Genomic DNA, 23,065 nt, shown 5'->3' with positions numbered 1-23,065 from the left:
AGACTGCGTAGAAGAAGGATCTGAGTACTGAAATGGCCAGCCTGCAGTCCAGATCTTTCACCCATAGAAAACATTTGGTGCATCATAAAGAGGAAGATGCGACAAAGAAGACCTAAGACAGTGGAGCAACTAGAAGCCTGTATTAGGCAAGAATGGGACAACATTCCTATTCCTAAACATTGGTCCTCCTCCAGCTGTTCCTTATATGTACATTTAACTTTTCCGGCCTCTTATTGCTACATAAAATCCAAATTGAGCCAATATTTGGCATGACATTTCAAAATGTCTCACTTTCAACATTTGATATGTTATCTATATTCTACTGTGAATAAAATATAAGTTTATGAGATTTATAAATTATTCCATTCCTTTTTTATTCAAAATTTCTACAGTGTCCCAACTTTTTCTGATTTGAGGTTGTATATGTATCTATGTATATGGCTGAATCCCCTGAAAATTAACTTTCGTTCTGGACTCCATTTCCCATAATCCCTCATACCTGGACTGATTACTCTGCCACCTGAAGCTCATTGGACAGCCTATATAAACTCTCTGGAAACATTCAGTCAGTGCAAATCTTGATTTGTACCGGCTGTCATTGCTGAGCGGTTTGCCTGCCTGCCTGCCTGCCTGCCTGCCTGCCTGCCTGCCTGCCTGCCTGCCTGCCTGCCTGCCTGCCTGCCTGCCTGCCTGCCTGCCTGCCTGCCTGCCTGCCTGCCTGCCTGCCTGCCTGCCTGCCTATCAGTCTGTATTTATTGATCTTTATCTGTTTTACCCGGTTTTATGAGTATGTTTGTTGCCTGATCTGACCCTTTTGCCTGTTTAATGAATACTAGATTTTCCTGCCCTACATTGTTGTGTTTGATGTTCTTTGACTTTGCCTGTTGGAATATGAGTGTGTTTAATAAAAACCTGCAGATGGATCCTCAGTGTCAAAGTGCTTTGTTACACAAGCAGTCTACAATAAGTAACCTACTAGTTTACTAAGAGTACACTAACAGAACACTTGCATGTACACTTGAAGTATATGACTAGTAAACTACTAGATAACTAAAAGTATATTAAAAGAACACTTGGAAGTATACCTGCAGCACAAAATTAGTAACCTACTAGTTTACTAAGAGTACACTAACAGAACACTTGCATGTACACTTTCAGTATATGACTACTAAACTACTAGATAACTAAAAGTATATTAAAAGAACACTTGGAAGTATACCTGCAGCACAAAATTAGTAACCTACTAGTTTACTAAGAGTACACTAACAGAACACTTGCATGTACACTTGAAGTATATGACTAGTAAACTACTAGTTAACTAAAAATAAATTAAAAGAACACTTGGAAGTATACCTGCAGCACAAAATTAGTAACCTACTAGTTTACTAAGAGTACACTAACAGAACATTTGCATGTACACTTGAAGTATAAGTCTAGAAAACTACTAGTATACTCATGAGTTCACTTGCAGTACAAATGAAGAAGTAATTGTGCACTAGTTGTACACTTAAAGTTGACTACTCTTACACTTATAGTACACTTAGAAGTATACTTTTATATACTAAAAGTGGGCCAATTTAGTCCCAAGCGGTATTCAAGCAGTACACTTACAAGTTTACTACTAGAACATAAATGTTAGTACACTTACTACATAAAGTATACTTAAAACTATACTCCAACATTAGTTAAGTATACTTAATAAAATGAACTTGGAGTATACTTCTTTTTCGTAAGGGTAAACATGCATGTGGTTTAATGTCTTGGAACAGCCACACGCCGTCTCTCCGCCCATTTATGTAATCTGAGGTACTGACAGACCCATCGCCAGACCTCAGTCTTAAGGGGGGCATATGAAATGCATGGGAGGGCACACTTATTATTAGCCTACAGTACGTATACTTATAATAATATATACTCTATTCGCGCAGCACGTTACGTAATCACCACGTTAAACAACCATCAGCAATATGACCAGATAGCCTATAGCCTACACACCACATTACATATAGAAACAATTTTATGAATATCCATAAATCTATACAACATATTACATGTAACACCAGAGACATCTCTCAAACATTGCATTGTAAAGCAGTCAACAAAGGGATATGCATTGCCATGAGACACGTACACACACACACATTCACACACACGCACGCAGACTTTGAACCTACGGTACTGTGGAGGCAAGCGCGTATGGCGAGTGGATAGTGCCACGGATAACCAAGCGAAGGAGACAGTCGTGTACTTTTACGCGAGATAAGCATACGTCGCCTCCACTGACGCGTGAGACCAACGTCGTGGATAAGTACGTCGCCTCCACTGACGCGTGATACCAACGTCGTGGATAAGTACGTCGCCTCCACTGACGCGTGATACCAACGTCGTGGATAAGTACGTCGCCTCCACTGACGCGTGATACCAACGTCGTGGAGAAGCACGTCGCCGCCATAGACACTTACCTCAAAAGTAGTTGCAGATGCTGTCAGACCTTTTTAGAAGTGTGTGTGATCGTACAAACCTCAGGAATTGTAGCTTAGGTCTTAAAAGATACACGTGTTATATTGCAAATGTATTAATAACATTGCAAATGTGCACACTTGGCTGTATGTTACACAGTCATATTTAATAGTTTAAAACACTATGGTTAATGTGTTTAATATTCAACACGTAAATTAAATAGGCTATATATATATATATATATATATATATATATATATATATATATATATATATACACACACACACACACACACATTTCTTAAACATGCCATTGTTAACTTTTGGTATTTTTATAAATGTGAATAATTTGTACTTTTCCTTGGGAGTTTCTGAAATAAAGAAAAGTGATACATTTTGTTGTGCATTGTGTTGCAGTTTAAAGCCTGTATATACAATAATAAATAATAACACAACAAACCCCCACCCTTAACCCCCAAAAAACATTCATCAGCTGCTATATGGATTGAACTGCCGTAGAGTTAACTGGCTTGTGAAGTAAATCTGCTCAGCTTCCTGCTTGCACAGCCAGACCATGTATGATAAGCTACCAGGAGAACATAAAAATTGTATAATTACACCATTATATTAATACAGAAGAGTAAGCTATTATACACAGGCAACATTTATTATACACTGCACTAGTAGGCAGTGCTCCTTTTAGCCGTATGCTTTACGATGTTTTCCAAAATGTGGGTTGCAGCAGTACTGCAGGCAGCTGTAGCTTAAACTACATGAGACTGTCAAAACCTTAATGAAATCAACTGCACAAAATACAACTAATTTTGTAGCTCCTGTTACAATGAAAAATTATAAACCGTATGCAGGTTTGTGAATTACAATTACATAAATATCAGAGTTGGGCAAAGATACATCAAAATGTATTTTAAAATAGAATACCAAATACCTTAGATTCAAGTGTATCAAAATAACCTACAAAATACAGCAGCCACAACATGTATCAAAATAAACTACTGTATTTTTGTATTTTGAAAATACTAAAAATACTTTTACATGAGAGCATGACATTTCTTCGCAAACCTTCCATGAGTTGGGCTATTTGATCTTTTGCCTTACCATTACAATGACTCTGAGTCATGAAAAATCTGACATATGCAACCGGGTACGAACTGAAGGGGCTACATTGCATTAGCAACACTGACAAACAAGTCATTCATAAGACAACTGATGGCACCTGTATTCATAGCAGCTAGTTTCTAACTATTTAATCTAATCATTTGCTCGCAGCAGCCTGCACGTTTCTAACATTGACCACCACCTTTCATATGGATACATTTTCCGGTCTAGGGCTAGACAAACTTCTCAGTAGGCACCAATCAGAGGCCGCATTTCTATGATGTCATCATTTAGACTTTTTACAAAGTATTTTACAGTATTTTAAAAATACAAAACATTTTTGATACAAAATACAAATGCATTTCATCAACCCTAATCAAATGCAAAGTACAAAATATTATTTTACTATTTTATTCAGTAAGATGTGTAGCTGTGTAAATTTTCAACTCTTAAATTAAAAAAGCTTAATGACCCCTTAAAAATGTAAATACTTGAAGACAGGACATATACTGTACTGCTGCCCAATATGTTTCAACATTACACAAAGTTCACTTACAACAGTGAATCATTAGGACACACATACTGCAGCCCATGTATGCATCCACACACACACACATGCCTGATAAACAGTATCATAATATATAATATTATTACTGTTAATTGATTTTTATGTTGCTGTTATACTGTCTGAATATAGCCTACTTGAATAACTTAGTATCATCTAAATAAATAGCGTTATTGACATAATTTCAACTTCAACTGACCTTTGAATATTCAAACCTCTGATTGTTAAGATTCCCCTCTTTTCTCAATTGTTTGGGGTATATGAAGTTTTAAATGTAGGTTCTGGAGGAGCCCAATCATTCAGGCCTGTCAATCATAATTAAAAACATATATGAGCACCAGTCTCTGCGCCTCTAAGCCTAGCTCCTTCCCATCTCCTTCACTGTTTCCTTTCTTCCTCTCTGCAGTTCCATTACAGGGGGGTTGAAGTTTGGGATCAAGCCCCGACCCCAGGTTAACTCTCTTTGAAGGTTCACAACTCCCTTCGAGAACAGAAAGCCAAGTTAATTTACCAATAATTATTAAGACTAAATGGCCAGGTGAACTAGTAAACCCTCTTTCAAATCCATCCACTATCTTCACTGAATTAATAAACAGAAAACAATCACTGTTAAGAGAAATATTTGAAACACATGAAAGGGGTACGTCATGAAAAAAACTTTAACACTTTCTTGTGATGGTAAACTGGGCCAAAGAGGAAGACTGTATAGTACATATATACACATCAAAGGATTACAGACTAAATCTACCACAGTAGCCAGTAGAACAATATAACTGCACCAGTTAAATTACTTTGATAAGGCTATATAAATAAAAACTAAAAATTAAAACGTATTAACTTTAATACTAAAGACAGCAGATCTTTTAAACTTAATAGAATAAATGATTAACGCAGTTGTGGTTGCACTACAGTTTCAAAGATAGATTAACAGTTGATATTTCAAAAGATATCAGAAGCTGATAGTGGCTTTTACTATGCAAATCTGTCAACTTTTAACTTAAACCCGTTCTGATGCCTTAGGGTGCACAGAAAAGTTAAAGTAATGAAAGTTAAATTTACATTCAGTACTCACTCACTGATTGTTGTCCACCTTGTATTGGTGTCCTTTTGTTGCTTTAAATGAAGTTCAATCAGTTTGGCCTATAACAGTAAAACTCGTTTTGTAGGACTGCAGCATCAGCACCACATAAAACAACACGTAGTTATTTGGCGACGACGTGGTTATCAGACGTGCTTAGAGACGACGTGGTTATCAGACGTGCTTAGAGACGACGTGGTTATCAGACGTGCTTAGTGGCGACGTATGTATCAGGCATGTTGTAAGGCGACATACATAGTTCAGACGTACTTAGTACACGTAATTTTTATGTAAATTTCGAACATGCGCCGTCGTCACGTCGCCGCCGGTAAACGATTCTTCCATGCACTCGCCCTGACGTCACCGCCGGTCTTATGTCTGCAGTCCCAATGAAATCCATTCAAACTCCACACGGACTAGCGGCGACGGAAGGTTAGGCTGCTCCTTATCCTTCTCCAGGTTAGGCTTTGAATTGGCAGCATCCACTCGTCATAAGCGCTGTCGTCTCTCCCTCCCCTCCTGTCAGTACAGCGGCAGGCGGCGTTTCTCAGAGCAGAAGCTCCTCATTAATAAAGTGTCCACTCGGAATTAAACTTGTGAGTGAGGTCCTTTTCAGAAGCAAGCTGAATCACCGCAGTGAACAAGTCCATATCTTCTGAATGTAGTAGTATGTTAGGCCCGGGGTCGGGCTCCACGGTAGAGTTCTTCACGGGTCCACTTAGATCCGAAAACCCGAGGTCCGACCCGAGACCCGATCGGGTTCGGGTCTAAAAGTTTCACATGTGCCTCGGACACGGGTCGGGTACAACAATAGCGGCATCGGGTCTCGGGTAATTTAAAAATGAATGTGTTTTTTCTGAACGGACCCGAGAAGACCCGAACTCTCTCGCCTGTGTGCGTCAATGTCCTTTTCAAACCTCTCATCTTGCCAAGAGCGCCTGCGACATTGTGTGGTTGTCGGAAGGTTCATTTTCGTTGAGACAAACATGTCAGTCAATTATAAATTTACATTTTAGCGGTTAAGTTACGTTGGTGTCGTCGTCAGATAACAAAGTAAAACCAATGGAGCAGCTCGCCAAATTGGTTGCAAGGCCACCGGAGTTTCTTTCTGTCTGACTGCTGCGCGTCTTTTGGAGACTGTTGTTGGGCTTTTAACCATTTGCGGATAATATCCATCTTAAAGCAGTATAGCTAAGCGAAAACTCATCCAGTTTAAAAAAAGTGCGGTAACTGTTGAGCGGCTACACTGACGTAGGCTACATCACGTACGTAGCCTCGTGATAGGCTGTTGCAGTGTAGCTAGATTCCCATCAATCAAACAAAAGCACACCATTGTTTTTTATATTTTTAATGTTTTAATTATAAAGAATACAACATTAATGCAACACAAAATTAGCAACATTAATAATTTAAAATGACAGTATTTTTTTAAATACTGGGGGGGGCACAAGCGTCCTTGAGGGCGGGCCCGGCCCCCTAAGGCCCGCCCATAGCGACGGGTGTGGGTACTGAGATAAATGTTTTTCATCTTTTCTGACCTCTAACACAAACACACGGTGTACAGCGCTATTTTTAGCCTTTCATTGATAAAAGCGTCTGATCTGCGCGTCTTTCGTTCCATTTTACAAGCGTGTGAAAGTTGAGCGATCTTATTTCACCAATATCAGAGAAAGCTCTTACATATACACGGACATGTAACGTTTACTTAAAACATAAGCATTGGACTCTGACATATTAGTTCGCGTCCATTTAAACCCGTCATTACTCTAGCTCATGAGTAAATGACAGAGGGACTCGTCCACAGACCATCTCCTCAGTGAAGAGAAGCGGTCGAAAATGGACAAAAAGAGACGGATTTAAACACCAAGTGTAAACGTAATGTCTCTCTCTCGTCCACTTGTGATCTGATCGACGAAATCACATCTTATAATGGGGCTGTTTACACTTGGTATTAAGATGTGTTTTCATCGTTCGGATCACAAGTGGACGAGAGAGACACATTACGTTTACACCTGGTATTTAAATCCGTCTCTTTTGTCCACTTTCGACCGCTTCTGTGCTGAATACTATGAGGGGGTGGTCTGTGAGACGGTGGGCGAGTCTCTCTGCTGTCATTCAAACCCGAGCGGGAGTAATTATGAGTTTATATGGACGCAAACTAATATTATGTCGGAGTGCACTGCTTGTTTAGCAAGTAAACATGCTGCACAGTGTTTTGTACATGAGTATGTAAGAGCTTTCTTTGAATTTTCGGCACAATTGATGAAATAGGATCGCGCAACTTTCACACGCTTTCAAAACGAAACTACGGAGATCAGCCGCTTAGTTTTATCAATGAAAGGCTAAAAATAGCGCTGTTCACCGAATGTTCACGCCAGAAGTCAAAAAAGACGTAAAACTTGTGTTTAATACCTCAGATTATATAAATGGGCGGAGAGAAGGCGGTCGCGTGTGGCTGTTCGAACGCATTCAACCGCATGTGCGTTCTGCGGCTCCGGGGCGATCCGATCGAGGGTGGTTTCGACCACCTCTGGATGTGGTTGAAAGTGGTCGAAAGTGGACGAGCTCAAAACGTTTTGAACACCGTTTACACCTGGCATTAACGTCGTCCACTTGTGATCCGATCGACGAAAACACATGTTAATGCCAAGTGTAAACAGCCATGTAGCAGAGCCAGGAAGGGCATTGGTTTAGGTCACGTGATGTGATGAGAATTATATAAAAGGCAAGCTTTGGGGCTCCCAGCTAACACACGACGTCCTAGTTACGTAATTTATTTGTCATTTTTGGTAATTTCATGACTTACCAGCTGGCAACGTAACTGTTACGTCCTAGGGAGGTAATTTCATTACCATTACAGTACCAAATCACTACGTCGCCAGTACGGTCTCCTAACGTCGCGAGGTAACCAAGTACGTTCCAGTTAGGTAATACATTCGTACTATTTTGGTAATTTCATAACTTACTGGCAACGTAACTGTTACGTCCCAGGGAGGTAATTTCATTACCATTACAATTGTATTAACATTTATTTTATTTTCTATTTAGGTTAGCATGTTAAAACTTTTCAGTCTCAAAGTTTCCCTTAAATAAGTCAAAATAGAATAGATATTTAACCACCATACGAGCTGCTCTTTACAAAAAACAGCACGCGTCTCCCTCCTTCAGCTGAACTCAATCAGAGCGTGTAACGTGTAACGCATGCACAGCACGGCATCTGACAGGACCGGTCGTTTTTCTGACTGAGAGACAAACACAAAACTTACCAACACAAAACTTTTAATCCATTACGTTGTCACGACGTGCCCACGACAGGCAGATTACGTTGCAAAGTTACGTCGAGGCGACGAATTCAGGAATTTCACTTTTCCGGTCGCCACGACGTAAGTTTGGTAATCATATTACGTCGACGTTACGTAACAGTTACGTATTTGTGTTAGCTGGGCTACCTGGGGATGCGTCACCTTTGACTCCGCCCTCTCGTGGGACCCGATCCATTGTTTCTGCCAAGGTATGTGCGTTCGCATGGTGTGTTGATCTTTTTGGTAACTTTATGGATGCGCTTGCTCATGTTACTCTGTTCGACAATAGGACCATTTGGCTAACTGGTTGTTGGCGTGGGCTGTTGGCTACCTCAGTGTGGTTTGGCGTTCGTTTGAACTGAACGAGCCACTGCGAGGACGTTCTTGTTAGGGGTCATTCCCGCAAGTTTTCGGTTGAGCTGGCCTTTCTGATTACCGTCCAGGAACAGAGAGGGTATTTGCCCGAGTGTGTGACGGCGCTGCTGTTTTGCCGATGGGGAGAACTTTATGAATGTTTTGATCACCACAACTTTGCCGACGGCGAGCTGTTTATTGTGTTGCCAACGGCGATCTAATTGCCGCTTTGCCTACGGCAGGTTAGCTGCTGGGGACGACTCCTGGACTGTGTGTGTTTATTCAGGAAGACTTTACGTGCTGCTCGTTTACGGACAAATTTACTGTTACCCGCCTCAGGGGAAAGCCCTTTGGGCCACCGTGACTTCAGCCTCGAGGTATCGGGTCTCATTTTAGTAACATTGTCGACGTGAATTGTCCCTGATTTTGTGTATTACATTGAGTCGCGTGATGCTGTGTTTTATGTGTGTTATGTATTTTCGTTTTTGACGTTTTTCGTTGTTTTTTTGGTTTTCTTTATTTATTCCCTTACTGCTGGTGATTGCTACTGTTATGACCAGTATTAGGTCATGCTAACTACTGCTTGAACACCCCTTTTGTGTATAGCATCTTTACTTCAAAGGTGTGTCTCACTCCGAGTTTACTTAAAATCTGAACCGTACCTCTCGTATAGTCCTTGTCCATTGTGAACCACCATTGTACATCCGTATATGATGGTGGGATGACCAACTATGTAAACACACTTCTGCGTAGTTATTTTTGCTACAAACTAACACTGCTACGAGTGTACGGAGGCAGAGTGTTGGCCTCGTAAGATCCTTATTAATGGGGTATTGTGTCCATGAGCAGTAGTGTATGTATTGTCTCTTTATGAGAACACAAATATCCGTACTTCCGCTTTGAGCATTGGGTTCATCCCCGTGGTAACGGGACTTCTTTTGAGTTCTTTTTGATTCAAGTGTTTTGTTATTGTTTTCATTTATTTTGATGTTTGTCAATTAAGATTGTAATTTTCTTTAGAGGTTGAGTGTTTTCTGTGTTATTGTTATTTTGGGTTATTTGTGTGGGGTGGGTCATCATCCTTTTGGAGGGAGGTATCTTCTCATTCTTTTCTTTGTGTGGGTTTCTGACACTGTGTGCTGTGCTTACCTGATGATCTTCACCTGTGTGCCATGTGCATAAATTTGGGATTACAAAGTATATGTGTGTGCAGCTAGGGGTTATCTCCCGTCCCATTAAGTATTGACCCATGTCCAGTAGGTGTGTTTAAATGTTGTGTGTTATTCTAAGTGACCTTTATTAGGTGTTGTGTTTAAGATTTTAAATAGAAATAAAAGTATATATATATTTTGCTATTATTCTGGTGCCTTCGTTCCTTGCTCCCCTCTCGGTAACGAACCTGTGTCCTTTGGATTGTTCCCCTGACAGTCAGGGGTGGCGTAGTCGCAATTTGGCCCTTCTGGGTCTGGTTATTTACACCTTTAACCTTTTGATAGACGTGTTCGCTGCCCACTCGACCGCTCTATTACCCTTTGGGTTTAGGCCGGCCGCAGTGGAGCGTTTACATTACGTGAGAAACGCACCGCTCCGCTACATTAATACCAAGTTTAACAGCCCCTGTGATATTTTTCCTCGCGTGGATGAAAAAGGAGTGTCTAAGCTACGTTTATGATTGCTTTTTGTAACTTATGTGATTTTAAGCGGACATATCATGACAATCAGACTTTTTACATGTTTAACATAAATCTGTGTGCTTTGACGGATCACAGGCAAAGGACAATGCAAATTGTTCTTTTTTTTAATTGCTTTTGCTTTAGCTACTGGAAGCCATGTTAACCTTGGCATGACAGGGCCACCGTACTAGTTAAAACGCGTTCCGAATGGGGGGGGGCTAGAAAGTGATAATCAGTTGGTTGTCATATAGAGCTTTACCGCCAGATGGGAGTAGATCCTACACAGTGGGGCTTTAAGGTGCATTAAATTGTAGTATGTCTTATTTATACTCAATTCATTAAGTACTAGATTTTTATAAATTAAGTTTAATATGAAAACTAGTGGAGTAAAAGAAAAACACTGTGATGAAGAACAGATTTGAAAAATATTTGAGTACTTTACACCTCTGGATATCTCTGTGTTTATATTAAAGTGTATGAGTGTGTTTGAAGTGATCATAAAGTTTCCTGTACATCTGCACACAACAGGATTTGATGCTGAATAGATACTGAAGTGTTTCATTTATTTGATGTAAATTTATCTTCACTCTTGCAGGTGTTTGTCTCCTCTGAACATGGAGGGAGGAGCGTCGTTCATCAGCGCTGACGTTCTGCTGATATATATGGAGAAAATCAAAAATATCTCTTCTGATTTGTCACTCAAGTTGTTTGATGATTTCCTTTCTTATTTCTAATAAGGTAACAGAGAGCGTGATTGGTCTCTCTCTCTCTGTCTCTCTCTCTCTCTCTCTCTCTCTCTTTACATTGACTTCTCATTATTCTCTATCAGTCTGTGTGTACAGTAGAGGATTATGGAGATCTGTCTCACACTCATTTTTCTCTCCTTTGTAGTAATGATCATTAATGCTGGTAAGTACACACTTAATTGAGGTTAAATTATATTACTTATTGTACCATTACACCACAGGTCTGTTGAATGCTGTATTCTGATTGGTTGAGAAATGTTCCGTGGATATGCATTATTTTTTTATAACCGCACACCTAACTTGTCAAATGTCTTAAAAATAGGCACCAGAGCAATATTTGTGGTAACTGTGATATAAGAGGAATAACTGACTCCGGTCCTTTGAATTATTCGAAAATAATGCACACCCACAGTGTAACGGCATTACCACCTTGGGTGTGCAATATTTTCTTACAATTCAATGGCCCGTCGTCAATTATTCCTTACATATTAATTTAATATAAAATGTTTGTTCTGTCTCATACTGTATGTTTCAGATTTGAATGTGAGGTTGGTAAGTGATAAAAGTCGTTGTGCTGGTAGAGTTGAGGTTCTTAAAGGTCGTCAGTGGGGAACAGTGTGTGGTATTAATTGGGATCTGAAAGATGCTGCAGTGGTTTGTAGGGAGGTGGGCTGTGGAGAGGTTGCTACATATAGGGCTCAATTTGGAGAAGGATCAGGACCAATCACAATGTCTGATGTGAGCTGCAGTGGATCAGAGTCCTCACTGATGGACTGTAAAGCACACAATTGGAATCTTCAGCGCTGTTCTCATTCTGATGATGCTGGTGTGATCTGCTCAGGTGTGTTTCTCTAAATATTTTCCTGTTAATTCATGAATAATACCAACATCATTCTGTCACATGATATACAAATGAAAATAGTTTGAGTGGTTGTGATAATTATATTATAGTTTAGATTTGTGTAAAAACATACAAATACAAAATATGTACTAATATATTATGTAAATCTGTACTATGATTTTGCAGTCAAAGTATCCAATATCATATAGTTTATGTATCAGAGTGACAACACTATTTTGTATTTAGAAATGTTTTATTTTTTATATTCATTATTTTTTTTTAATAACTGTCATATTCCAAGAAAATCAGTAATGTTATGGAAGAGTCAATGACCTTTGTAAGAATAACTCTTTATAAGTCTATGATCTTGTCTTAACAAATCCAGTTATAATCTTATGTTCTGTTCACTTTGTCCATATAATCAGAAATCATAAACTATGGAAGGTTTACAAGACTTGTTAATGGACCTCATTTGTGCTCTGGAAGAGTCGAGCTGCTTCGTGGTAACACCTGGATGTCAGTGTGTGATGCTGTGTTTGATGATCAGGATGCAGAGGTTGTGTGTAGAGAGCTGAACTGTGGGGTTCCTGTACAGCTGCTGGGTGCAGATACTTTTGGTAAAGGAGAGGGGCAGGTGTGGACACAAGAGATTCAATGTAGAGGAGATGAATCACTTATTCGATCATGTTCATCATCATCTACTATAACTAAAGTAACCTGCTCTCATGACAATGATGTGGGACTCACATGTTCTGGTAAATACAAATTCTGAAACTTTATATAAATAAATCTAATATTAGTTTAAGCAAATCATATTGTAAATATTCAAAATGCAAAACTTTTAAAATTAAAAAAGTAATTTTGTATTTAAATAAAATTCTTTTTTCCAATCAGTCTCTTGTTGGTTTTTCTGTATCAACAGTTCAGCGATGCTCCCCAACTTTAATACACGAGCTGCAGCTCTAAGACAACTATACTCTTAAAAAATAAAGATGTTCAAGATTTGATAATATTACTAAAACTAAACCACATTCAGATTTTATATCAATAAAGATGAAGGAGCACAGACAGAGGAAAAATAGAAAGTGAAACTTAGTATAGGTTAAGGTACAGATAAACGTTAGCCTAATGATGATATTTCAGTAATTGATCAATTTCTTGTATTTTATGTATTAATAATTGAAATACAACGAGCTCCTGTTTGTTTTTTTAATACATTTACACAGTTCTTGATATTTATTTGAAACATTTTATCTAAAGTATTTTGTATTTTAAATCCATTTTTATGTCAATCTCTTGTTATGAGCTGTTCTGTATTTCAGTAATTTGAGATCTTTGTCCAGTTTATACAGTGCTCAGATAAATCTATATCTCTATATATCTCTATCTGTTCTTTTTTCTGTATTTTTGTTATATTCTGTTTCATTAACATCTGAGATCTCTGCGCAGGTTACTTTGACCACAGACTGGTGAACGGTCCTGATATCTGCTCTGGTCGAGTTGAAGTTCGATACCTTAATGAGTCAAGAACAGTGTGTGATGAGTGCATGAATATGAGAGCTGCCAATGTCCTCTGTAGAGAGCTGAATTGTGGGATTGCTGTGTCTGTTGTGGGAGTGGACTGGTTTGGAGAGGGATCTGGTGAAATCTGGGCTGATGTGTTTGATTGTCAGGGGAATGAAACAAAACTCTCAGAATGTTCAATCTCTTCATGGAGTCGAGCTGAATCCTCTCATAAACAAGATGTTGGAGTCATTTGTTCTAGTGAGTGAACTTCACTCTGTCATTAACATGAAGTTACTGTAGTGTGATCGTAATCAATCTAAAAATGTCAAATCCTTTCTCCAGATTCCTCTCTGTCTCTTCATGATGGTCGAGTGAGGTTGTCTGGAGAGAGAGAATGTGAGGGTGAGGTGGAAGTTTACATTCATCAGGTTTGGAGGAGAGTTCTGCTGGACTCCTGGAGTCTCACTGAATCCTCTGTGGTCTGCAGACAGCTGGGCTGTGGCTCTGTGCTGAACTTCACTAACTCCTCTTCATCCAGTGATGAACACAGTTATGAGTGTGTGATGGGCTTCCAGTGCTCTGGGACTGAAGATCATCTGAGGAACTGCAGCTCTCCACAAACTCTCAACTGCAGCGCAACACAACAGCTGACAATCACCTGCCACAGTCAGAATTATAATCTCTTAATGTAATTGTAAATGTATTGGTTCATATGCAGTAACTGTTTCTCTTTCTGTATCTGATCTCAGGTCAGAGGTCCATCAGGTTGGTGGGTTCTGGTGGAGATTGTGCAGGAAGGCTGGAGGTTTTTCACAAAGGCTCATGGGGTACAGTGTGTGATGACTTCTGGGATATTAAAGATGCTCATGTGGTGTGCAGACAGCTGCAGTGTGGAGTGGCTCTCAGTAATCAGCCAGTACCAGCCTGGTTTGGTCCTGGTTCTGGACCCATATGGCTGGATGATGTGAACTGTGAGGGGAATGAGACGTCACTGTGGAGCTGCTCTTCACGGGTCTGGGGAGATCATGACTGTAAACATAAAGAGGATGTAGGAGTCGTGTGCTCAGGTAAGGAGTTGAAATGTAGAAAATATGTTTTATCTTTTCAGTTAATTGTATATGTGAATGATGTGCAGCTGCATCAAATAAATGAAAATAATTGTTTTGTTTTGAGTTATTTGTTTTCTTATGGTGACTTAAATTCATTTTAAACTCATTCTTTATCCAACTTTTCAATCCAGAGTTTAAAGAGTTCAGGTTAACTGAAGGCTGTAAAGGGAATGTGGAGGTTTTCTACAATGGATCTTGGGGTAATGTTTGCTGGAATCAGATGGAAAGTGACACAGCGAGTCTGATCTGTCAAGAGCTGAACTGTGGAAGATCTGGCAGTCTGTCTGATTCAACATCAAGAGTGCCATCAGCTCATAACTGGTTGGATAATGTTAAATGTCGACCACACGACTCAAATCTGTGGCAGTGCCCGACTTCACCCTGGGGACAGAATTACTGTAGTCAAAATGAAGTGGCTCATATCATCTGCTCTGGTAAGATAAAAAATAAAAATATGTCTTGTATTCAAGTTTCTGTTCATTTTTCCTGTGAAATATATTGAAAAAAATTATAAGTCTAATGGTCGGTTTCCCGGATAGGGCTCAAGTCTAATCCAAGACTAAAATGCTTGTTTGAGTTGTCCTGAAATCAGCTTGCACTGACACATCTTATACATCAGTGCCATTGTTTTGTCTCAACATGCACAACAGTAATGTTTTTTGTAAGGTATGTTTGTAAAAACTAGTTAAATGTCCTAAAATAACCAAGACCTAGTCCTGGTTTAAAGGTGCAGTGTGTAATTTTTAGAAGAAACTCTTGACAGAAATGCAAAATAATATACAAAACTATATTGTCAGGGGTGTATAAAGACCTTTCACAATGAACCGTTATGTTTTTATTATACCTTAGAATGAGATGTTTTTATCTACATACACCGAGGGTCCCCTTACATGGAAGCCACCATTTTGTGCCGCCATGTTTCTACAGAAGCCCTTAACGGATAAACTTTTTTTACTAAGTTGTCCGTAGCTTCTCTATGCATTTCAAAATTCGCAACCTCACCACTAGATACTGCTTCAATTTACACACTGCACCTTTAATCTAAACCTTATCTGGGAAACTGCCCCTAAAAGGTTTGTTAGGTAAAATTATGAGAGATTTAATGAATTTATGTTCTGTTTAATGGAGAATGAAATGTTGTTTTATGATCTCAGAACAGAAAAATGAATCACCTAGAAGTCATCTGTCATGTTCTACCTCAGCGTCTCCTCACCAGAAACAATGTTTAAGTATGTTTATACTGTGATAACAAACTGATTATTACTACTTAATTCATTATAAATTATAAATATCTCTTTGTATTGCACATTTAAATTTCAGTTTGTGTTTCAGTGTGTTGTTGTAAATGTTGTTTGATGTGTGTGATGTAGATCATCTTCCTCTCAGACTGAGTGGAGGGAAGGGTTTGTGTTCGGGGAGACTGGAGGTTTATCATAACTCTGTGTGGGGTTCAGTCTGTGATGATCTGTGGGACATCAGAGATGCTCAGGTGGTCTGCAGGCAGCTGGGTTGTGGAGCAGTATTGAGTGCTGATGGGAATGAAACGTTTGGTGCTGGTGAAGGTGTTGTGTGGATGAACAGAGTCGAGTGCAGAGGGACTGAGATTCACCTGTGGGACTGTCCTCATGTCCTGAAAAAACACACTGACTGCTCACACAAAGAACAAGTTAGACTCATCTGTGCAGGTGAGAAGAAAACACTGAGAGATCAATTCATTATATCATTTCAGCAGTTTCTTTAATATGCTTAGTTTTTATTTTATTTTACAGACTCGTCAGTGTCTACAACTCCTGCCACAACAACAACAACAACATCAGCTTCTCCTTCAGTTTCTCCGACAAACAGGAGATCAGTGACTCCTCCACAAACTCATCCTCTCTTCAATCCTCCAGTGGTTGTGATTGTACTGGGAGTTTTGCTCTTACTGCTCTTAGTGCCGCTGCTGATACTGATTCAACACAACAGAGAGATGAGGAGAGGTACAGAGATCCACACATCACATACAAGTACACATCTGACATATTGAACTACATCAACATCAATCTTACTACAGTCTTGTTCAGTGTATCATCAGTCATGTGTTGTGTTTGTGTGTCTACACTCACAGCTCTCTCTAAGAGAAGACACAGGACTCAGACTGAAGCAGTTTATGAAGAGATTGATCACAGACACACAAACACACACAAACACTTCACTCAGAGAGGTGAGACTTCTGTCTTATTCAATCAAATCAGATGTAGAAATATTAAAGTCAGTCTGATGTTTGTGAGTTGAGCTGATGTTCGTCTATTATTAGTCCTGTTAAACCTCCGGCTTCAAACCACACAATTCCTCCACAGAGCTGCAGGTGTGTGTGTGTGTGTGTGTGATTATTTTTGGAGGTTAATGGGGAGGGGGGTTCATATGCTTGTAAGTTTATATGCAGGTGTGTGTGCGCTTCTTCCTGTCTGTTTGTCTTGAATCCGGTGAGAGATGAGTTCTTGTCAGGATACAGGTGTGTGTTTGCAGAATAAAGTTAACTTATATTTTTAATGTCTAAATAATGTTTTAATATAAATCTAAATAAAATAGGTTGATGTGATATTTTTGTGCTCTGTGATGTAAATGTAGGTTGAGGTTGTTTGTAATGATCAACATGTTTCTGAATCTTCTGCTTCACTTTAACAGGGAGTCTCATCTCTGAAGAACAGCATTCTGGATATGAAGATGCTGATGAGCTTCTCTCAGGTTAGAGGACTGAACGTTAATATTTAGGTTTTGACTAAAATTAAGACAAATTATTTAATAATCCTTTAATCCTTTACAATTCACAATACTAAAGTTTCTAAGTCTCTTATAGCAAAAGACTACAAGATTGAATATTATGATGACGTCTCTAATGGCAGTGACCTGAAAGGTTTGTGACTTTATTGGCTGATCAGACTTCATGGTCTCATAATGTACAGACACTTTGTATTTTGTTTTTAAACATGTTTTGTGTTGATGTAGAAGAGATGGTGAATAAAGTCCCAGCAGAATACTATGATGATGTCATCACTGATGGACTAAAAGCAGACAGTGAGACAGGTGCACTTCTGTTATTCTGTATTAAGATGAAATATAAGATCTGTACATGAAGAGAAAATATATTTATATCTCTATGGGTGTGATGACGTGTGTTTCATGTTATATTTGCAGAAGACACACTTGAGAAGTATGATGATGTCATCACCACAGGACAAAACTCTGATCTTCAAAAAGGTGATTTTACTTCATTTCTAAGCTGTTTTTGTAACGTAACATCTATTTAAAGTGACGCTCAGTACAGATATAATGTAGGTTTACTGACTCTTTGTCATTCTGATGGGATTTGTGACTTCATCAGAGGGAGTTCAGGAGGAGTATGATGATGTGAAGAATGACAGTGAAGATGTGACAAACCTGTTAGGTAGGTTATTAACCTCTATATCTCATTTAAAGATGTATATTATTATATATTTGATCTTTATATATTATCTATTTAAATAGTTCAGTTTATAATCTTCATACAATTAATAAAAGAATATGAATGTGCTTTTGTTTTACACAACAGATTATGATGATGTGGGGGAGGAGCCAAACAAAGTGGGAGGGACTGTGTGACTCAATAACCACACCCACTGTGTGTCATGAAATCATATTACAGCTTAAAATCATATAAGTGATCAAATTTTGCTACTAAATCTACAGTGTCTAATGTTTTATTGATATCTCAAATAGTTTTTATTGAATATCACATGCTTTGCTTTTATAGAGAAGTTACAAATCTACTTTATTTTTATGTCTGGTTGGACAAGAGTATAAATAAAATTTCAGAGAGGATCATACTGTACACAAATGCAGTTTTATTTAAACGGCCGTCTAAACAGCACAGTTTCTTGTGTGAAAGTGCATTTCAACATCACAATGTTTTAAACAATTTAAAGCTGAGGGTTTTGAGTCTTACTGCTATTGAATGATTTGTGTTGAGTTTGGATCTTCTGCAGTAACAGATTCATCTGTAGATTGAGCTCGAGTTCACTCTTCTTGGAGTTTTGTCTTGAATTCCTGCAGGTAAAATAAATCAAACATCAGTGATTTATGTCTGATATAAAAGATTCATCATAAAATTAAAGGATTGAGGAAACTACAGAACACAAATAACACAACTTCATCTTAATAACATGTGTATTTCTGTGCAGTTGTGTGATGAATCTGTCTGTGTGTTGTTATAATGTAATATCTTTGTTATATCACACATCTACTGGATGTTATCATGGTCAGTTTCTTCTCTCCTCACCTCTCTTTATCCTCTCAGCTCCTCCTTTATCTTCTGTGTGTTCATTCAATGAAGATACACAACAATAAAACACAATTTTAAAATAATACAAATGAAAAACAGATGATAATAAACAGTCATAATTTTGTGAGGTTTATCTTTCAGATTGTGTTGTGATTTCTGCTTCATGACATGAATGAGTTTGGTCAGCAGAGATGTCAGGTGTTGTGTTTGAGTTTCTTCTCTTCATCCACTGCTCTCTCTTTCCATCTCTTCTTCTTTCTCTCCTCTTCTTCTTTATCTAATCATTTCTTTTCAGTCAGGTAAAGATGTTTCAGATGATTGTGATTTTACTCCTCTAATTGAACTGTTGATTGTTACAAATCCGTCTTTTCTTGTAAAGTAGTTTGTCATATTCATGTTTTATTTCGTCTTGTAAAGCAAATCTCCTGAGAAAATATGAGACAGATATTAGAGAAGATTTAAGCAGAACTGATTCAAATACAATCGTTTCTGTTAACAACATTGTACAATGCGGATGTTTAATTTATTAGCTGTTTTTGTATATATAAAGTTTAACAAACCAAAAAAACTGCAAGGCACTCTCTTAAAAAAGTAAAAAAAAAAAAACTTTATTGATTTGGATTGGTCATAATAAACCTAATTAAAAACTTCGGACATGGTAAATCCAAAGCGTTTCGACGATCAAGCCTTCGTCGGGGAGTAAACACATATCAAAAAACAGGAAGAGATTGTTTTTAATGTGTTTACTCCCTGACGAAGGCTTGGAGCCAAAGTGCTTCACATAAAGGAGAAAATAAATACAACGTACAGAAAACTAATTATAATAAAATGTATAATGCATTGGTCTAAACATTTGAGATCACATATCATATAATTAAACACGGTCTATATTGTATTAATTATTATTTTAACAAATTGTGTTAAATTTAGTATATAAGTTAATTTTTACACTGATTTATTAAGTCAAATAAACTGACAGAGAGTTAGCGGTAATATCATGGCATTTACAGTTCAGTGTTAGAGGAAGTCTAGTTAAGCAACAATGCTTAGCCTGGCAGTTAGCCTTGCCCGGACCAAGCTAGTTTCCAAGTATAAGTTTACCTGAGTTCCAACTTTTTCAAGTTTGCTTAATGGAACCGAATCGACTGACAATAAGTCTGTCTTATTTCGTAATCTTGTTTTATCTCTGATATTAATGTTTTTAGTATTTGAAGCACAAAAACAAACAATCGTCTACCCACCCTCTTTAACTATTATCAGAAACATCTTTGAACATTATATGATGAACCCTCATATGCAGCATCACTTTAAACATGTTTACTTTTATCAGACGTTCAGTTTAATTCGATTTTTAAAGAATCATGTAAGATTTACCTCAGTCGAGCTCCCAAAACAACAACAGAGCCGTCCGACGAGTAAAGGACCACTAATGATGACGTAAGAATGACTTCAGGCATTAATAATCAAAACTAAACATCGATTTGACTCCTCTCGTCTTAAATTCACAATATATGTCAACAATCAATGACTTCGCTTCAAAAACACAACATTTTCCTATATTCTGTTTTAATAAACGTAACGTAACGTGATGTTTGAAGCGCATTCATGTGTGAGATCAGAGGATTGTTTTCTGTTGTTTCAGTCTTGACCGCATGGTGGCAGTAGAGTATAAATCAATCTCACACTGTGATTAATGCTGCTTATAAATGTTATTTAACTAGTTGTATTACAGTTTTTTTTTCAATTATTTTTGCACTAATAACAGAACTTTCATGTCATTTCTCAAACTCTAGACACATAATTCAAAACCAATGAATTATTGGTTTCTAAATGCAAATCACACAGTACCTCTGAGTTGAGTGTGTATTCTTTTGGTCAAACTATCAATTGATACAATTGCTTAAATTGACAAGTAACAGTTGCATTACTCTTGAAGCATAGCTTTTATGGAAATTGATAAACATTTGAGTCCATATTTAGATTATGACAGTTTCAGGAGTATGGTCCAGATGTATTACATTATCTATGGGTGTCATATTTCATTCTTTATCAGATATGGTGGTAACACTTTAGAATACGGATCCATTGTTAATGAATAACTACACAGGAACAAATCAGTAATGCAGTATTAACAATCTAGTAACTACTGTTAACTAACAAGGAACTCTGATTAACAAACTGGTAAGTAATAGTACACAGATGAACGTGGTAGTTCACTATTAACTAATCAATAACTACTATTTTTTCATACTTCCAAAAAAACTACTGAGAAGTTTTATAATTCATGCAAACTAAACGACAACTAATATAGGACAAATGAATAACACTACATTAACACGTTTACTACTCTAAACTAATACACAAGACTGTTTACATTATCAATAGGTAATAGCAGACTTGTTCTCAGGAACTTATAGATTCTTCAACCATCTAACTTAAATGCCATACATACAGTCTCTGCAAAAGACTACGCAGTCTCACAAAGTTTCGTGATATAGTCACGTATTTTTTTATTATTTTTTCGTGATATTATCCTGAATTTCCGCGTTTTTCGTGATCGTATAACGAATTCCTGTTTTCGTGTGATTATCACGTATTGGTTACTCAACAGTTTTTTCCTATTTTGAAACCATTGTTGCTTCGGTATTGGTTGCGCCTAGTAGGCGTGGTTATGCTGAAGTATCGAGACTCGCACGTTCGGAGAGAAATAACGCGAGATCCGCTGTGGCAATGGAGGAAGGTACATGTGCTGTCTTTCTAAAGTTTGTAATATCACAGATTGATGGCATAACCGGTGAATAAATAACAGAGTGATGAGCGAAGAGAAGCTTTCGGGTTGGATTGACTACAGGTGGTGTATGATTGCATCGGAGTTCGCGGATATATGACGAGCCTCAATGATGTGCCTCAATAAAGATTGTAAGTCACTCTTGCTTATTTTTCGGTCTTATCTTATTACCTGAAGTATTGTTGGGTATATTGTTGCAAGTATTCAGATTGGATAACATAGCTGCAATGTTTTATATATTTATACATCAGATGTGTGTCTCACATGTTTAACCTTTTAAGAGCAATATTATAAAGTAAGTTAATGATTCTTACAAATGGCGCTTTGTTTTATTCTAGAACCACATCACACACACACACCGACATACATAAAAATCCCGGATGTCACGAGCAACAACAGAATATCATCGCAATGAACTCCAATCCCTTCATTTATAAAGCAACGCGTCTGAGGTACACCTGTTCAACTCTACACGTGAGGATTTCCACCATACTGAGGAGCATCTCCATTTCAACACAACGGGTTACATCAAGTAGACATTCCCTGAAACTATTGGGACTTTGCTATTAATCATTGATCTTGCTTTTTATTATTCATTACCAGATCTCCAATTAATATTTTTTTTTTTATCTAACTTTGTTATTTCTTTATTATTGTTAATGTTGTTATGCAGGATTACACTTTGTTTTGTTCATTTATTTGAATGCTTTATTATGCTCAATGATTCATATTTTAAATACACTGATACACTTGAGAAATTGTACATTGTGACTCTGGCTCTTTACTGTCCTCGTGGTCCCTGGGCATTGGTTATTTGCCCTAAGGTGATTATTACCGGAATATTAAGTAGTGCATTGTACAGTCTGCCAAACACATATATTTTTTGATAATAATTTTATAATCACTGTTTTATGTATGATTTGAATCAGTGTTCTAAAGTTAAGATCACGGTAACACACCAGTAATTACTCCAGAATGATGTAGTAACACTTGAGTCATTACTAGTGGGTTACCATGATCTTCACTTTAGAACACTGATCCCAAAAAATAGTAATTACTTTAGAATGATGTAGTAACACTTGAGTCATTACTAGTTGGTTACCATAATCTTCACTTTAGAATACTGATCCCAAAAAATAGTAATTAATCTAGATTGATGTGGTAACACTTGAGTCATTACTAGTTGGTTACCATGATCTTCACTTTAGAATACTGATCCCAAAAAAT

The 23,065-nt window shown here is 37.8% G+C and overlaps 1 protein-coding gene and 5 long non-coding RNA genes across 6 annotated transcripts in view; 3 read left to right on the top strand and 3 right to left on the bottom strand.

Moving 5' to 3' along the window:
- LOC129432126 (antigen WC1.1-like) overlaps window positions 1–16,528 on the top strand; it is a 49,768-nt gene extending 33,240 nt beyond the window's left edge. The window contains 8 exon segments of the mRNA XM_073870110.1: window positions 11,830–12,139; window positions 12,580–12,890; window positions 13,585–13,899; window positions 13,984–14,307; window positions 14,391–14,708; window positions 14,882–15,238; window positions 15,953–15,979; window positions 16,121–16,528. Coding sequence (XP_073726211.1) covers window positions 11,830–12,139; window positions 12,580–12,890; window positions 13,585–13,899; window positions 13,984–14,307; window positions 14,391–14,708; window positions 14,882–15,238; window positions 15,953–15,979; window positions 16,121–16,491 — 2,333 coding nt within the window. The 3' untranslated portion in view covers window positions 16,492–16,528.
- Window positions 1–18,392, top strand: part of LOC141365016 (uncharacterized) — a 62,544-nt gene extending 44,152 nt beyond the window's left edge. The window contains exons 3-4 of the long non-coding RNA XR_012370329.1: window positions 18,115–18,177; window positions 18,322–18,392. This is a non-coding gene — a long non-coding RNA (uncharacterized lncRNA). The remainder of the gene's footprint in view (window positions 1–18,114; window positions 18,178–18,321) is intronic.
- Window positions 1–23,065, bottom strand: part of LOC141364967 (uncharacterized) — a 224,146-nt gene that overhangs the window by 85,085 nt on the left and 115,996 nt on the right. The window lies entirely within an intron of this gene.
- On the bottom strand, window positions 3,369–5,572 carry LOC141365063 (uncharacterized). Its single transcript, XR_012370336.1, has 2 exons — window positions 5,214–5,572; window positions 3,369–4,622 (listed from the first exon to the last, which is right to left on the bottom strand). It is a non-coding gene; the product is annotated as an uncharacterized lncRNA (long non-coding RNA).
- On the bottom strand, window positions 18,594–19,481 carry LOC141364920 (uncharacterized). Its single transcript, XR_012370315.1, has 2 exons — window positions 19,048–19,481; window positions 18,594–18,815 (listed from the first exon to the last, which is right to left on the bottom strand). It is a non-coding gene; the product is annotated as an uncharacterized lncRNA (long non-coding RNA).
- On the top strand, window positions 21,116–22,601 carry LOC129439899 (uncharacterized). Its single transcript, XR_008642961.2, has 2 exons — window positions 21,116–21,969; window positions 22,177–22,601. It is a non-coding gene; the product is annotated as an uncharacterized lncRNA (long non-coding RNA).

Source organism: Misgurnus anguillicaudatus, chromosome 1 (assembly GCF_027580225.2).
Source record: "Misgurnus anguillicaudatus chromosome 1, ASM2758022v2, whole genome shotgun sequence".
Classification (NCBI taxonomy): domain Eukaryota; kingdom Metazoa; phylum Chordata; class Actinopteri; order Cypriniformes; family Cobitidae; genus Misgurnus; species Misgurnus anguillicaudatus.
The sequence above is the reverse complement of the archived record's forward strand: the minus strand, read 5'-3'. Positions and strand labels throughout refer to the sequence as shown.